Source organism: Carcharodon carcharias, chromosome 1, assembly GCF_017639515.1.
Source record: "Carcharodon carcharias isolate sCarCar2 chromosome 1, sCarCar2.pri, whole genome shotgun sequence".
Classification (NCBI taxonomy): Eukaryota; Metazoa; Chordata; class Chondrichthyes; order Lamniformes; family Lamnidae; genus Carcharodon; species Carcharodon carcharias.
The window spans coordinates 89295732-89313834 of record NC_054467.1 but is presented as its reverse complement, the minus strand read 5'-3'; the positions used below and the strand labels follow the sequence as shown (position 1 = coordinate 89313834).

The 18103-nt window shown below is 40.7% G+C and overlaps 1 protein-coding gene across 1 annotated transcript in view; it reads right to left on the bottom strand.

Moving 5' to 3' along the window:
- Positions 1 to 18103, bottom strand: part of ugt8 (UDP glycosyltransferase 8) — a 77527-nt gene that overhangs the window by 39339 nt on the left and 20085 nt on the right. The window contains exon 3 of the mRNA XM_041192045.1: positions 12320 to 12462. Within this exon, the coding sequence (XP_041047979.1) occupies positions 12320 to 12462 (143 nt within the window). The remainder of the gene's footprint in view (positions 1 to 12319; positions 12463 to 18103) is intronic.

Sequence of the window (18103 nt, the reverse complement as noted above, 5' to 3'; positions counted from 1 at the left end):
GGAAAGGACAGAGTTTAACAGTAATAATGCATCAGTGAATAAGGTCCATGCAAATAACATTAGTAGAAAAAATAAAATCTGAGTGCACAAAACATTCGCAATAATATAGCTGAACTAATGGCACAAAAAGAGTCAAATGGTTTAGATCTAATTACCATTACAGATACATGGTTTCAAGGTGACCAAGGGTGAGAGGTGAATATTCCAGGGTACACAACATTTCAAAATGACAAACAGAATGGAAAAGGAGTAGCCGCCCTAATAGTAAAAGATGACATAAGGGCATTAGCAAGAAAAAAATCTTAGCTCAGAAGTCAGGAAGTAGAATCAGTATGGGTGGATATTAGGAGTAGCAATGGTCAGAAAACACTGGTGGGAGCAGTTTGCACCATTGGACAGAACATGAAGCAAGCAATTATTGAAGCTTGTAATAAAGGCAATGCAATAATTTAGGGGGACCTTATGTTCATATAGGCTGGACCAAATTGGCAAGCGGTCTGGAAGATGAATTTGTAGAATAATTTTGTGATAGTTTCTTGGAACAATACATTGTGGAACCAACTAGGGATAAAAGCTTCAGATATGGTATTGTACAATGAGACAGGATTAGTTATTAATTTCTTAGTAACCAATCGCTGGGAAACAGTAATCATAATACAACTGATTTCCATATTAAGTTTGAAAGCAACATACTCTCATCCCAAATAAGAATCTTATGCTAAAAATAAATCCAAATATATTGGTATGAAGGAAGAGCTGGCTAAGGTTGATCGAATAACTTGAGCAGACTAAAAGGTATGCCGGTAAATAAACAATTGAAAACATTTAACAAAACAATCCAAAATATTCAACAAAAACACATTTCAACTTCAACCAAAAATTCAGCAAAAAAAAAAATCTATCCTCAGCTTACTAAGAAAGTTAAGGATAGCATTAGATTAAAAGGAGTGGTTTATAATATTGCAAAGAATAGTAGTCAGCTTGAGGACTGGGAGTTTTCAAAACAAAATCAGCAAAGGGCCCCAGAAAGTTGATAAAAGGTGGAAAAATAGAATGGGTAAGCTAGCCAGGGTTATAAAAAAAAAAAGAGATGGCAAGAGTTTTTACAAATAGGAAAAAAGGACAATAGCTAAAATTAACACTGGCTCCTTACAGGCAGAGACAGGAGAAATCATAGGGAATGAGGAAATGGCAGAGATATTGAACAAATATTTTGTCTGTCTTCACAGATGACGGTAAATTACATATCAGAAATGGAGGGTGACCAAGGGGTAAGAGTGAGGACATTAAGATAACTTTTTATTTTTTTCATGGGACGTGGACATAGTTAGCAAGGCCACTATTTGTTGCCCCAACCTGAATTGCCCTTGAGAAAGTGGTGATGAGCTGCCTTCTTGAACCCAGGTAGTCTATATTTTATAGGTACACACACCCACAGTGCTGTTAGGGAGGGAATTCCAGGATTTTGATCTAGTGACAGTGAAGGAACGGATGTATTCCAAGTCAGGATGGTGTGGGGTTTGAAGGGGAACTTGCAGGTGTTAGTACTCCCATGCATCTATTGCCATTATCCTTCAAGGTGATAAGAGGTTACTGGTTTGGAAGGTGCTGTCCAAGAAACTTTGGTGAATTGCTACAATGCATCCTGTGGTTGGCTGCTACTGTGCGCCAAGGATGAAGGGAGTGAAATTTTTCATTGGTGATTGGGGTGCCAACCAAGCAGGTTCTTTGTCCCAGGTGGTGAAGAGCTTTGAATGCTGTCGGAGCTGCGCTCATTCAAGCAAGTGGACAGTATTCCAATCACCTTCCTGATTTGTGCCTTGGAGATGATGGACGGGCTTTGAGGAGTTGGGTGGTGAGTTACTTGCTGCAAAATTCCCAGCTTCTGTCCTGCTCTTGTAGCCACATTATTTAGGTGGTTGATCCAGTTCATTTTCTGGTCAATCACAACCATCAGGATGCTGATAATGGGGTTTCAGCGATGGTAATGCCATTGAATATCAAGGGTGGATGGTTAGATTCTCTCTTGTTGGAGATGGTCATTGCCTGGACACTAAGCAGCAACTAACAATTGCACCAAACATCAGCCCAAGCCTGCATGCTGTCCAGGTCTTTCTGCATATGGACACGGGCTGCTTCAGTGCCTGAGGGATGTGAATGGTACTGAGTAGAGAACATCCCACTTTTGATCGTATGATAAGGTTGACCGAATGGTGGTAGTGGTGGTGGGGGGCGGGGGGGGGAGCTGGGTTGAGTTATGCTGCTCATAACCAAGCTACATCAGAGATTAACCTGTGTAACATAAGACATAAGAAATAGAAGTAGGCTGTTCGACCCTTCGTGCCTGCTCCCATTTCAAAGATCGTGGCTGATCCAATTGTGTTTTGAATTCCACATTCCCATCTATCCCCAATAACCTTTGATTCCCTTGCCTAACAAGAATCTCTCTACCTCTGCCTTAAAAATATTCAATGACCCCGCCTCCGCCACCTTCCTGAGAGTTCCAAACCCTCAGAAAAAAATTTCTCCTCATCTGTCTGAAAAGGCTGACCCTTAATTTTAAAACAGTGCCCCCTAGTTCAGGCCTCATCCACCAGAGGAAACATCCTTTCCACATCTACCTTGTCAAGACTGTTCAGGCTCTTATACACTTCAATCAACTAATCCCTCACCTTTCTAATCTCCAATGGAAACAAGCCCGGCCTGTCCAACCTATCCTCATAAGACAAACCACTCATTCCAGGTAGCTAGTAAACCTCCTCTGAACCACCTCCAACGTATTTACATTTGTCCTTAAAAAAGGCCAAAACTGCATACAGTATTCAAGATGCAGTCTCACCAGTGACCTGAATAACTGAAGCATAACATCCTTACTTTTATGTTCAACTCCTCTGGTAATGAAGGATAGCATTCCATTAACCTTCTTAATTAAATGCAGTACCTGTATACTAACTTTTTGTGATTCATGCACTAGAACACCTAGATCCCTCTGCAGCTTGGAATTTTGCAGCCATTCTCCATTTAAGTAATACTGTTTTTTTTTTAATTCTTCCTGCCAAAGTGAACTCCACATTTTCCCACATTAAACTCCATTTGCCAGATCTGTGCCCACTCACTCAACTTATCTATACCCATCTGCACCTCCTTTTATCCTCTTCACAACATACTTTCCTACCTATCATTGTGCCATCTGCAAATTTAGCTAAAATGGCATTGCTCCCCTCATGTAAGTCATTGATGTAAATTGTAAAAAATTGAGGCCCCACCAGAGACCCCTACGGGACTCTACCTGTTATCCCACCAACCAGAAAAAGACCAATTTATGCATATGCTGTTTTCTCCCAGGTAGCCAATCTTTTATCCAAGCTAATACATTACCCCCCACACCATGAGCATTTATTTTCTGTAATAACCTTTGATGTGATACCTTATCAAATGTCTTCTGGAAATTCAAGTGCAGAATGTCTACAGGCTCCCCTTTATCGACAGCACGTTACTCCTTCACAAACTCCAATTAATTGGTTAAACACGATTTCCCTTCCGCAAAACCTGCTGACTCTTCCTGATTACCTTCAGTTTCTCCAAGTGCCCAGCTATCACCTCCTTAATGATCGATTATAACAACTTCCTTATGACAGACGTCAAGCTAACTGGCCTATAGTTTCCTACTTTCTGCCTCGCTCCCTTTTTGAATAGAAGGGTTATATTTGCTACTTTCCAGTGTGATGGAACCTTTTCATAATCTAGCGAACTTTGGAAAATGAACATCAGCGCACCTACTACCTCATTAGCCGCTTCTTTTGAGACCCTAGGATGCAGTCCATCAGGATCTGGAGACTTGTCAGCCCGCAGTTCCATCAGTTTGCTCAGTAGTGCTTCCCTAGTGATTACAATTTCACCAAGTTCCTCCCTCCCTTCCACCCCCTGATTTACAGCTATTACTGAAATGTTTTTGTATCCTCTATAGTGAATACAGAAGCAAAATATTTGTTTGTTTCTTCCGCCATTTCCTTATTACCTACTATTAGCTCCCACTGTCACTCTAGAGGACCAACACTCGCCTTACTTATTCCTCCTTTTTAAATACTTTTTCCTTTTAAATAGAAACTTTTGTTATCCATTTTAACGTTTCTAGCTAGCTTCCTCTCATTCACTAATTCCTTTCTCCCGATTAGCCTTTTAGTCATTCTCTGCCGTTCTTTATGTTCTATCCTGCCACTCAGCTTCGTGCAGTTATATGTTTTTCCTAAAGTTTGATGCCCTCCTGAACTTTAGTTAACCATGGGTAGTGGGTTGTCCCCTTAGAATTTTTCCTTGGGTAAATATCCAATTAAGTTACATGTATCTAGCCCAAGTCTCCGACACTGAAATCAGTGCTAAATGACTTGTGCATAGTGTCTGGAGCTGCACAAATCAGCCCCTTGGAAATACTAACTTTCCAGGCAATTACTCATGTCAGGACTTCCACAGGGCCTACTCATCACAGACCCAAGCCCAGATTTTCCTGCTCTGGATCTCAGAAAATTTGGGCAGTGAACTCATTGAAACATATAAGATTCTGCAAAAACTTGACAGGATAGACACAGAGGTCATTTCCCCTGGCTGGGGAATGTAGATCATAGTTTCAGGAGTACGGACTGACCACAGGACTGAGATGAGGAGCAATGTTTTCATTGAAAAGGTTGAAGATGGTCCATCACTTAATATCCTGAAGACTGACAGAGACAAGATCATTGATGTCTCTGGGAATGAAGGTATATTGGGAGCGGGCAAATTGGAGTCGAGCCATGATCATATTGAATCTCTGAGCAGGTTCAACAGGTCGTATGCGCTACTCCAGTTTTACGTATGTTACTTTCTTATTACTGACCTGAATCGAGGACTAGGGAAAGGTCAAAAAAAGCTGAAGGAACAGAAGACAGAGATCAGGCATAAACCAAGTTGAATGCAGCTAACTGGTAGAAACAGTAATCTATTACAGTGTTTTCTAGCAGCTGAAAGTAACATCAATTTTGCCACCGCCCAGTTGTTTCTCTTATTCAATTTGAATAAACCTTGCACCCCACAGTACAATGTACTGGACAGTTTAAGAACTATTGGTCTATATAATTTACAGGGATTAACCTGGATTTGACAATGTTATTAAATTATATTATGTAAACAGTCTGCATGTGATCAATTTCCTTCAGGTAGTATTACATTCCATGATAAGCAGAGGGCACACTTTATAGAGAAAAAATAGAAAGGAAATATACAAATCGTATCACAGTGCTATAGTACTTACAATTTATCATATATTCAACAAAACAGCTAGAATCTGATAAACTACAACTAAGACAACTGTTGCCAGTCAGCCTAACATCTGTCGTTGGGAAAATGCTAGAGTCCATTATTAAGGAAGAAATAGCAGGGCATTTAAAAAAGCTTAACACAATCAAACAGACTCAACTTGGTTTTTTGAAAGGGAAATCATGTTTGACAAATTTGCTAGAATTCTTTGAGGATATAACAAGCAGAGTTGATAAAGGGGAACCGGTAGATGTAGTGCATTTGGATTTCCAAAAAAGCATTTGATAAGATGCCACATCAATGGTTATTGCACAAGACATGAGCTCACAGTATTGGGGAAATTTATTAGCATGGATTAAGAATTGGTTAATGCACAGTAGACAGAATTGGGATTAATGGGTCTTTTTCAGGTTGGAAAGATGTAACTAGTGGAGTGCCACAAGGATCAGTCCGAGGGCCTCAATTATTTACTATCTATATTAATGACTTGGAGGGAGGGGCAGAGTGTAATTTATCCAAATTTGCTGACGATACAAAAATAGGTGGGAGGGCATGTCGGGATAAGGACATAAGGAATTTGCAAAGGGATATAGATAGGTTGAGTGAGTGGGCAAAATCTTTACAGATGGAGTTTTATGTAAGAAGGTGTGAAGTCATGCGTTTTCGTAGTAAGAATCAAAAGGCAGACTATTATTTAAATGGAGAGAGACTCCAAAGAAGTGCAGCACAGAGGGGTCTGGGTGTTCTTGTACATGAAACACAAATTAAGGCAGCAAATGGAATTTTGGCCTGTATTGCTGCTAGGGGGTTGGAGTTTAAAAATAGGAAAGTCTTATTACAACTGTACAGGGTATTGGTGAGGCCGCACCTGGAGTACTGTGTACTGTTCTGGTCCCCGTATTTAAGAAAGGATATAATAGCATTGGAGGCAGCTCAAAACAGATGCACTAAGCTGATTCCTGGGATGAAGGGGTTGACTTAGCAAGAATGGCTAAACAGGTTGGGCCTTTATTCATTAGAGTTAAGAATGAGGGGTGATCTTATTGAAACATACAAGATTCTGAGGGAACTTGACAGGGTAGATGTTGAGATGATGTTTCCACTCGTGGGGGAATCTCGAACTAGGGGACATAGCTACAGAATAAGGGACATACATTTCAAACTGAGATGAGAATGAATTTCTTCTCTGAAGGTAGTGAATATCTGGAATTCTCTACCTCAGAGCTGTGGAGGCTAGATCGCTGAAAGTATTTAAAGAGGAGGCAGATAGATTTTTGAAATATCAGAACTGACGGCTATGAGGAACTGGCACAAAAGAAGAGTTGAGGCCTGGGGCAGATCAGCCATTGACTGGCGGGGCTGGCTCAAGGGGCCGAATGGCCTACCCCTGCACCTATTTATCATGTTCTTATGTAGAAGGTACTATCAATATATGTTATTGAAATAAATCTTAAATTAGAAATTATATTAAGTATTGAATCAGTCATTTTCAGTCTGATACAAGTTTTAAACATACCAGGAAAACGAATACAGTATGATCATAAAGTTTTCATATGACTCATTCAGGTTTACATGGAATTGTTAAGGAATCAATTAACTTTATGGCGGTTTAAATTCCATTCCTGAAATTGAAGCAACCTGGAATATCCATTACACAGCAAATAAAATATAAATAAGGGAAGTGAATATAAATGATACCCACAGTATAATGATTAGCATTGTACATGGAAGTAAAAAGATCCACTTTTCACTAGACTTTATCTGCACCAAGTAAACTGCACTCAGGTATTTTTCAAAAAAGGTAAAAGGCAGCTCTCTCCCAAGAAAGGTGGAAGGACGGATGTATTGGTGTATAAGTACAGTATCTCAAAACCAGCAACCTCAGGACCAAGGCCATACTGGATTTCAGACCTTGCCAGATTTCGGGTCAGGCGATTTGGGCCATGGGCTGTTCAGGTAAAGCCGGGTCAGGTGGGGTCAAAGGTCGTTCAGAGCACAGTATTAAATGGGCACATGTGGTGAATAACTAGTCAGGTGTCACACTATGCAATGCAGCGCCTAGCTGAATTGTCCAAGTTACATTTTTTTATTTAACTTAATTAAAATTGATGCATGGCACATTGTAAAAATGTCCGGTTTTCTGACAGCTCCAGTTTTGGACAGCCAGAATTGAGACACTGTACTGCATTGGAAAGCAATTAAGTTGTCAACAATTTAATTTTCAAGTAAATTTGCAGAAAGGCTGATTCGCTACCAAGCTTACCAATACATCCTCACTAACAAACAACTGTAAGACAAACCTAAACAAACTTTGACACAAAAACCTTTGTTTTTGCTGTCTACAATGATTACTCCAAAGAACTCCCTACTTTCCATTGCACAAGTCCAACTTGAATTGGTCCAAAATGCTGCTGTCCATCTCCCGTCCCACACTAAATTTCACATGTCCACAACCCCCATCCTTGCTAAAACGCAGTGGCTCTCCATCCACAATACATTCCGCCAAAAACCATTGCCCTGCTCTCAAATAACTCCAACTCCTCTTCATCTCTGCAATCTAGTCTAGTCTTGCATGCCTTTCCACACCCTCTTGCTCACTGCCTCTGCCAATCTTTGCTTGCATCCTTCCTTTTGTCACACCAATGCTAGTAGAGCCTTCAGTCACTTCATAGAACACTCTCCCTAAACTTTTCATTTTGTCATCCTTTCTCACCTTGCAGGTCTCCAACCTCACATGGCATCAATTTCTCATAGATCTATAAAGCATTCTGGATTTTTTTTTAAATATTTGAAGGTGGAATATAAATGCAAGTTGTTGCTGCTGTAATTAATCATATTAAATGCTTGTCTTTCAGAAATTACATTAGGATTCTCATTGTAAACATGATAATGAATTACAGATTTAGTTATAAAATAAGTAGAGTCAGGAACTATAGCATTAAAGTGCCTTTTGCACTTAAGGCCATAAATATTGCTGACCCTAGGAATAGTCCAAGATGGACCAGTCTAGACTCTCCCAACTGCTCCTCCCCCTCAATGTTACCAGACTGATTTCCTCACTGCTATGACATTTCATCTCTCAACATGACATCAGATCTTCCTCAGTGCAGAGAGCCCCCCAAATCTCACTGCCTAGCATTTCCAGACTAGAATCTTCCTCCAAGTGCTGAGATTATAGACCACTTTCCACGTTTTCCCCAGTGCTGGGGCATCCCTCAGTTTGTAAAATCCAGTACTCCCAGACCCAGGAACCCAATCATCAATATTCCAACCAAGCCTGCTTCAAGTACTGATTCCAGGACCCTTCACTCCAGTTCTGAGAGCTTGGTATCTTCACCCAGTCACCCTGGGATAGTGTCTGCGTACCTGGGATCCATTTGTACAAAAACACTTCTAACACGCAACTATCAGTTTCAGTTTTGCATCTCAAGTCTCTGATTTGTCACATTTTCACATAAATGACTGAGATTTATTTACCCCATGGAAAAATGGACAAGAATACAAAATTTGATGCTGAAAGTAGTAAAGCATACAGAATCCCATCAAACAAAAAGGCAGATTTGACTTAATCACTAGATCAAAAAGCATAATGGCAATGATAATTCCCATTAAAAAACAAATCAGTACAAATGAAAAGGACACAAATCAGTCATTACAGGTTAAGATAAAAGCAAAATACTGCGGATGCTGGAAATCTGAAACAAAAACAGAAATTACTGGAAAAACTCAGGTCTGACAGCGTCCTTGGAGACGAAGACAGAATTAACGTCTCGAGTCCAGATGACTCCCCTTCAGAACCAAAGAGAAGCAAAAATGCGGCAGAACACCACTGTTCAAGGGGGACGTGGGACAGGCGAAGCTGGACAGACGGAGGCAAAGGAGAGACCGCAAAAGACGTCACAAACAAAAGTTTGAAAGGGTGTCGATGATGGCATCACAAAGAGTAGGAAGCAGAATGAGCAAGCGACAGACGGCCCCAGTGGAGGTGGGGCGGGGACAGCACAAGAAAAAAGACCAAAACAGGCCAAAAGGTGGGGACAAAACAACGAAAGGAAACAAATTTCTATTGTTTTTAGAATTTGTTGCCTTTCATTGTTTTGTCCCTGCTTTTTGGCCTGTTTCGGTCCTTTTTCCCCACGCCGTCCCCTGCCCCCGCTGGGGCCATCTGCCACTTGCTCATCCTGCTTTCTACTCTTGGTGTTGCCGTTGGTGTCTCTTTTGGCCGGTGTTGCCGCCATCGACACACATTCGATCTTTTGTTTGTGACGTCTTTTGAGGTCTCTCCTTTGCCTCCGCCTGTCGCTGGCCTTCTGTCCAGCTTCGCCTGTCCCACACCCCGCGCGCGCGCCCCCGCCCCCCCTCCCCCAAAGAACAGTGTGTTCTGTCGCATTTTTGCTTCTCTTTGGTTCTGAAGGGGAGTCATCTGAACTCGAGACAGTAACTCTGTCTTCCTCTCCACAGATGCTGTCAGACCTGTTGAGTTTTTCCAGCAATTTTTGTTTTTGAGTCATTACAGGCTACTGGTTAGGTCACATTCGATGTACTGTGCCCAAGGTGGGTGACATAGTGGTTTTGGAGAAGGTCCATCGGAGAGCTACTAGAATGAGATTATTTTAAAGAATATCAAGTTACTCAGATAGCCTTTAAAGAAATGGGTATATTTACTCCAACAGTTTAGACTTAGAAGCAACTTAAGGAAGAATAATAAAATGCTGAAAGGGGTGGATAGCATACCTATTGATAAGTCATTGTAATTTGACAGGAAGGAGGGGAAGTGGACATGCATTTAAACTACACTAAAGGAAGAAATAGGCTGGATGTTAGCTGGTTCTTTTCAGAGGATCACTACTCTCTGGGAAATGTGTTGCTGGCTAGTGCAGCATGTCTCTCTGCATGCTTTCAATAAGGAACTACATTAAGGCAGAGAATGTAACAGAGAATCTAAGTGAATTAACAGATAACAATCTATAAGATTTCATTGACTGATTTTAATCATCTGAAGGGATTAGAGGGGAACTTGCTTCCCTAATTGGCTATCGGTATTTCTTTTCTCCCTTTCCCACACTGTATGGCTGCAGCATTGGAAATGTTTAGTCATGGTGCCTCAGCCATCACAAGCGTCAGGCAGGCTTGATGGAGTATGTTTGTTTTCTGCTAACCATCTTCAAATATTCTTATCCTCGAAATCGCTATGAGCAACATTAATAATAAAAACTGCTGCAACTCATCTGTATTTCCTGTCAATCACTACACTCATCACACTCAGATTTTGTATCAGATTTCAACAAGAGGCAGAGAAATAAATGTGTTCATTTGGAGTCAGGATCTTTAATCTGGCAATGAACTAATTGACACGTACCAAATAAAGAGAGCCAAGCTTGCAACCCTGTACCCAAAGAGCTGTTAAACTCTGACTTCACCCAACCTCACTTTATTATGTATGACATCAAGGGATACAACTTGCACATTTTATTCATCATACTTGATGGGTAACTAAGAATTACACTGCTGCATGCAAGTTTCTGACAATTTCCTGGAAGTAACAAATATCATTTGTAAAACAATAAATCGCAGGAGAACTGAATGGTTGGGCAGTATACCACTAAAAGGAGGCAAAATTTGAACAAATTTCCACTGCTTAGTCAAGCACAAAGAAGTCTGTAGGCAAAAATGACCCAAAAAAACAAAAGTGGACTAAAATATTGTTTCACTGACTTGATTTCAGAGGCACAATAATATTCGTAATTCAATAATCACATTTCAAGATACATACTAAAACCTACAAATCAGCATTTTCTAAAATTTGTAAAATATTTTTAGTCAGAGACTCTTAGGGAAAATAGGAAGTTAAACAGTAATTATCCAATTACATCTATACCAACTTCAGTAATTTAAAGCTCAGTAATTTAAAATGAGGGCTATCATTTGTAGCCCCAATTGCATCTCCACTCCAGTCAATGGATCAAAGATGGAGGAAAGTGCCCAAGAAAACTATACTTAGAAGCAGCACAGGTACAATTAAATTGCTTTAAAAAAGGTACAACATAAACAATTAACATTTATTTTAAATAATCATACTGACAAAAGACATAGATCACAATATTCAGGGGGTTGTTTACACCAGCAAATACAGCATGTTACATGTGATGAGTGACACTTTCCTCATTGAAATTTGGTACCGTCCACTCTTTGTATTTTGTATTGCATCTTAAGTGCTTAAACCAGGTCAATTTATTTGTTTGCAACCAGCAAAATGATGGCTCATCAACAACATAATTTCTGGAAGGATTGACATGTTAGTCATGTTTAAATGGAGGGACTAAAAGCCCATTTGTTTTAGCAGATCTTTTTAGTAACACAAATACTGATTGAGACAATTAGTAACGAAGGAAAAATGAGAATATACCCACAATATCGTGAGTAAGATGTGAAAAAAATTATTCAAAATAACTGTACGTGAGGGAAATAAAATGTATATATCTACAGTGGTTAAAAAACATGATTTACATTCCAGGAGTCATCAATAAACATACTTTACTAAGCTGGTACCTTACAAGCTTCTTTCTAAATCAAGTCAGTTACGATGTGAACCTTTACCCCACTCCCCTATCCAGAACAACACATGCCATTTGATTCACCATGAACAACAATTTGGGAGCTCTGTTGATGAGAATAAACATATTTGATCTGCTGGTGATTACCAAAAGCATAACCGTAGCACTAACAAGTCTTGGTATCAATACATAAGCACTTCTATTGTATTACAATTGGATAGTGGAGGTATAACACTGAAATCACTCTAAGCTTGTTTAAATCACAAAGCTTTCATGGTTTTGTATATATAAAACAGTGAAACTATCTTGATTTATAAAATCAAAGTACTCTTGGAAAATTCCATCTGTAGGTTTAAAACACACATTACAAAGAACTATACCCAAGTATTAAAATCAATTCATTTGTTGTAAAAATTGCATACTGTTTTCCTCCACTCTTCTTCCATCAACCCCCATGCCACCCACCATATACATACCTCCAAATCACTTTTTGAGGAAGCCGTGCCAGAGCTCCTGCTAATTTGTGCGCAACATCATCTGACAGATACTTCACACCAGCTCCAAACGATACCAGGACAAAGCCTTTCTCCTTAGCATCATCTGCCCATGCCATGAAGTCCTGAATTATACAAAAAAGGAGTGCAAATTAAATCAATATTTCACTTAAAAAGATCTCTAAATTTATCTTACTGTAAAATATATAGAATCAGGCATATTTGCTATGCTTCTTTTTACATTGCATGATCTCACATTATTGGGCACATGTAGTGGGCTAAAGCACAGCAATTCTTTGTAATATTACAATTTTTGAACTGGGATAGCAGCACTCTGTCACCATCAAAGCCTTTTAGTTGGCCCCAGGGTCTTTAATTATTCCTTAGAGTGGGAATGGGTGGGGTGGTGTGGTGGAGGCAGAAGCTGTTGTGTATTGCACTGAGGAAATCATGTGGATTCACAGCAGGCAACAATCGTTGAACTATTTACACTTCTCCAACAGAGGAGGGCAATGTAAGAAAACGCTCAGACCTTGCAATATACACTATAGAAGTTGTGGTTCCACTGGTGCAACTTGTGAAGCACTCCATTCTTTCTGGACAGTAAATATTAAAGTTGCGAATGACTTGACCATCATTGTGGCTCATGTCTTGGAAAGCACTGAACGTAGCTTCGTTTTACATCAGGTGCATGAAATAGCCATGCAATGCTAACATCTCCCAACAAGAAACGTGGGAAGAGTAGTTGTGGTTTCTCTGGGTTTGCGCTACACACTACACTTCAGACTCAAGTGTTAATCTCTTCCTTCAAGTCCACTTCTTTTTTGTTGAATGCTGTTCTGCTCCCGTGTCTGTTACTACCCCCTTGCTTTATCTTCCCATTAATCTGCTGCTCCCAATCGGAGAGACTGAAATGCATTTGTCAACTGTGCCCATTTTCTGAAGTGCTTGCGATTTCTTTGCACTTTGGAGAAGTCAGCCAAAGAGCCAGAAACAGTGCTTCTACTCAGCCACAAGGGCTGGCACAGGTACCAGCACAGGTACCAAAGAACCACAAAGAAAGATGGGTAAAATTAGGAGTAGTCTGAGCTGAACTGGAGGGCGAGGAAAGAGGAAATAATCACAGGCATGTCTCTTTCTGGTGGAAATCTGAAGCAAATGAAAGAAAAAAAGGTTAACTAATTAAAATTGACAAAACAACCATGAAACTTAGACCGATAGCACTTTCATCCTCAACTAGTCAGAGTAACAATCAAGATTGCTCTGTGGAATTTGCAACATTACTAGCAACAGAATAATCAGATTCCAAAACAAATCTAATCAGCTTTTTTAAAAAATATAAATAGTGAACGGTTGTTAAAACGCATAACGAATTCTTGGCTTTATAATTGGGTAGCTCTACCAAAGAGCTAGCAAAAGCAAGATGGGCTGAATAGCCACCTTCTGTGCTGTATTTTTTCTAATTCTAATGTTATAAATTAAGGAATAGAATACGAAAGCAAGAGAGTTATACTAAACTTTGATAAACTACGTTTAGGCCTCAGCTGAGTATTGTGCTCAATTCTGGGCACCTCAATTCAAAGAGGATGTTAAAACCTTAGCCAGGATGCAGAGGAAATTTACTAGAATTGTACCAGGGGTGTGGGACTTCTGTTATATAAAGAAACTAGAGAAACTGGGGATGTTCTCCATGGAACAGGAATAAGGGAATGTGGTGTTAAAAAGCATGAACAATTTTGATAAATTGAGATACTGGTTCCAGTGGCAGAAGAGTAACCAGAAGGCAGATTTAAAAGGTAATTGGCAAAAGAATCAGGGATAAGAAATAAAAATTGTGTAGTAAGTTACCATGATCTGGAATGCACTGCCCAAACAGATTTAATGGCAACTTTCAAAAATAAATTTGATAAAAACTTGAAGAGGAAAATTGTGCAGGGTTTGGAGAAAGAAAGGGCAGGGCAATAAGTCTAATTGGGTAGCTCTTTCAAGGAGCCTGCACAGGCACAATGGGCCAAACAACCTCCGTCTGTGCCGCATTACTTGATTCTATAATTTAACACTAACGTCTAGAAACATGAAACCAAAATCCAAGAACAAAACAAATTAGAATGACCTTTTTATGAAAATTAGCAACAAACTGTATCACAAGCAATATCTCCTACAATGGCAAACACTTAGTTTAGGATTCTGTTGTATTTATGCCATGCTCCACTTGGCTCAATCTCCATACGTGGAAATTTCAAAATTGTAATGAATTTACAGAATAAAGACACTGCAAAGGAGAACACTTGCAAACTAACCAAAAGACAAAGAAAAAGGAAAATGAGAGGATTCATCTTCCACCCACAGTGAACTCAATCTTGAAACCTATAGAGAGCCTTCACACAAGCACAATCCACAGCAACGTGAGAACCATACCCTTAGCAGTTCCTACACAGGAGGAACTTCAAGAGAAGAAAGTCGACATAGGCACAAATTTTTGACCACAAAGACAATAAAAAAACTTGCACAAGTGGACATGGCACTACACATCTCCCTTAAATGGAAAAACATTGCATCAAATTTATGTAATTTTACGTTACAATGTTTGCATTACCTCCAATGCACCTTTCAAAATGGTGGAATGGGGGCCATTTATATGAATAATATTGTATAAATATGATATTAATAATGATGCAAATATACCAACCAAATAATATTGTGTAAATGATATTAACACCCACACGTGTCAGCATGACTTGGTCCATTATCTAAATTGTTCCTACCATGATGGAACGGCTTTTAAGTTTAGTGCAATTGAACTGGTGAGGTTTGGTTTTTACAGTAGAAAGGGAAGCTAATCTGACACTGTTTTGTCTTCTTTACTCTTCAAACTATCAGCAACTTCTGGAATGTGCATGTGAAGTTAAATAGGGCATTCTAGAAGTCACAGTCAGTGATACCGCACTCACCCGAATAGTGCATTGAAGTCCCCACAGACCACAATTGATTAGCAATCATTAAACTGGCAAGAATTACCATGTTTACACTATTAGTCTCATTGTAAAGACACTTGAAAAAAACTACAACTTGATGAAACACATCAATTGGGCTTTCAACGGTATATTAAGTTCATAATTACTGACGAACAAGGTCTCTGCTCCTAAAAAAACAATGTTTTATTTTCAGAATGCACCCAGCCAAGGTGGCAGCACAGTGGTCTACAGTCAGGAGGAAGCTGCCCTTGGAATCCTCAACATCGACTCCGGACCCAGTGAAGTCTCATGGCATCAGGACAAACATGGGCAAGGAAACCTCTTGCTGATTACCAAGTACTGACTCCCCATGCCAACCCCCTCCACTCAGCTGATGAATCATTACTTCACGTTGAACATGACTTGGAAGAAGCACAGAGGGTGGCAGACTTCAATGTCCAGCACCAAGAGTGGCTTGGTGCACCACTACTGAACCGGCAGTGTCCTAAAGGACATTGTTGCTAGACTGGGTCTGTGGCAGGTGGTGAGGGAACCAAGGGCAAAAACATACTTGACCTCATCCTTACCAACCTGCCTGCCACAGATGCATCTGTCCATGATGCTCCAGTATCGGTAGGAGTGACCACCACACAGTCCTTGAGGAGATGAAGTCCCGTCTTCCTATTGAGAATACCCTCCATCGTGGTTTGTGGTACTACCACCATGCTAAATGGGATTGATTTCGAACACATCTAGCAGCTCAAGACTGAGCAACTATGAGCAGCAGTAGAATTATACTCAACCACAATCTGTAATCTCATGGCCCAGTATATCCCTCACTTTACCATTACCACCAAGCCAAGGGGTAAATCCTGGTTCAAAGAAGAGTGCAGGAGGGCATGCCAGGCATACCTAAAAATGAGGTGCCAGCCTGGTGAAGCTACAACACAGGGCTACTTGCTTACCAAACAGCATAAGCAGTAAGTGATAGACAGGGCTAAGTGATTCCACAACCAACGGATGGATCTAAACTTTGCAGCCCTGCCACATCCAGTCGTGAATGGTGGTGGTCAATTAAAGTCACTGGAGGAGGCAGCTCCGCAAACGTCCCATCTTCAATGATGGGGGAGCCGAGTACATCAGTGCAAAAGATAAGGCTGAAGCATTTGGAACAATGCCAAGTGGGTGATCCATCTCAGCCTCCTCCTGAGGTTCCCAGCAAATTAGATGCCAGTCTTCAGTCAATTCGATTCATTCCATGTGATATCAAGAAACGGCTGAAGGCACTGAGTACTGCAAAGGCTATAGGCCCCAACAATATTCTGCCAATAGTACTGAAGAATTGATCTCCAGGACTTGCTGTATCCCTAGCCAAGCTATTCCAGTACAGCTACAACACTGGATTCTACCTGCAATGAGGTATGTTCTGCACACAGAAAGGACAAATCAAACAGCCAATTACCACTTCATCAGTCTACTTACGATCATTACTAAAGTGATGGAAGGGCTCATCAACAGTATCAAGTGGCACTTGCTTAGCAATAACCTACTCACTGACACCCAGCTTGGGTTCCGCCTGGGCCACTCAGCACACAATCTCATTACAATCTTGGTTCAAACTTGGACAAAAGAGCTGAACTCCAGAGGTGAGGTGAGAGTGACTACCCTTGACATCAAGGCAGCATTTGACAGTATGACATCAAGGAGCCCTAGCAAAACAGGAATCAATGGAACCGGGGAGAAACACTGTTGGTTGGAGTCATACAAACCACAAAGGAAGATGGTTATGGTTGTTGAAGGTCAATCATCTCACTTCCAGGACATCATTGCAGGAGTTCCTCAGGGTAGTATCCTAGGCCCAGCCATCTTCAGCTGCTCCATTGACCTTTTTTCTATCATAAGGTCAGAAGCAGGATGTTCACTGATGATTGCACAATGTTCAGCACCATTCATGACTCCTCAGATACTGAGGCAGTCCATGTCCAAATACAGCAAGACCTAGACAATATCCAGGCTTGGGCTGACAAGTGGCAAGTAACATTCATGCCACACAAGCGCCAGGCAATGATCATCTCCGTAAGAGAGAATCTAACCATTGCCCATTGACATTCAATGGCATCGCCATCATGAATCCCCAACTAACAACATTCTGGGGGTTACCATTGATGAGAAACTGAACTGGACTAGCCATATAAATACGGTTGCTACAAGAAGTCAGTGACTGGGAATTCTGTGGCAAGTAATTCGCCTCCTGACTCTCCAAAGCCTGCCCATCATCCACAAGGCACAAGTCAGGATTGTGATGGAATACTTTCCGCTCATCTAGATGATGGCAGCTCTATCAACACAAGAAGCTTGACACCATCCAGAACAAAGCAGCCCACTTGATTGACACCCCATCCACACACACTGACTCCCTCTACCACATATGCACAGTCCCAGCAGGTGTATCATCTACAAGATGAACTGCAGGAACTCACCAAGGCTGCTTAGACAGCACTTTCCAAACCCACAACCGCTATCATTGAGAAGGACAAGAGCAGCAGACACATGGGAACATCACCATCTGGAAATTCCCCTCCAAGCCACATACTGCCCTGACTTGGAAATATATCACTGTTCCTTCACTGTCACTGGGTCAGAATCCTGGAACTTCCTCCCTAACAGCATTGTGGGTATACCCACACCACATGGGCTGCAGCAATTCAAGGCTCACCACTAAGTTCTCAAAGGCAATTGGGATGAGTAATAAATGCTGGCCTAGTCAGCGTTGTCCATACCCCATGAATGCATTAAAAATACTGATTCAAAG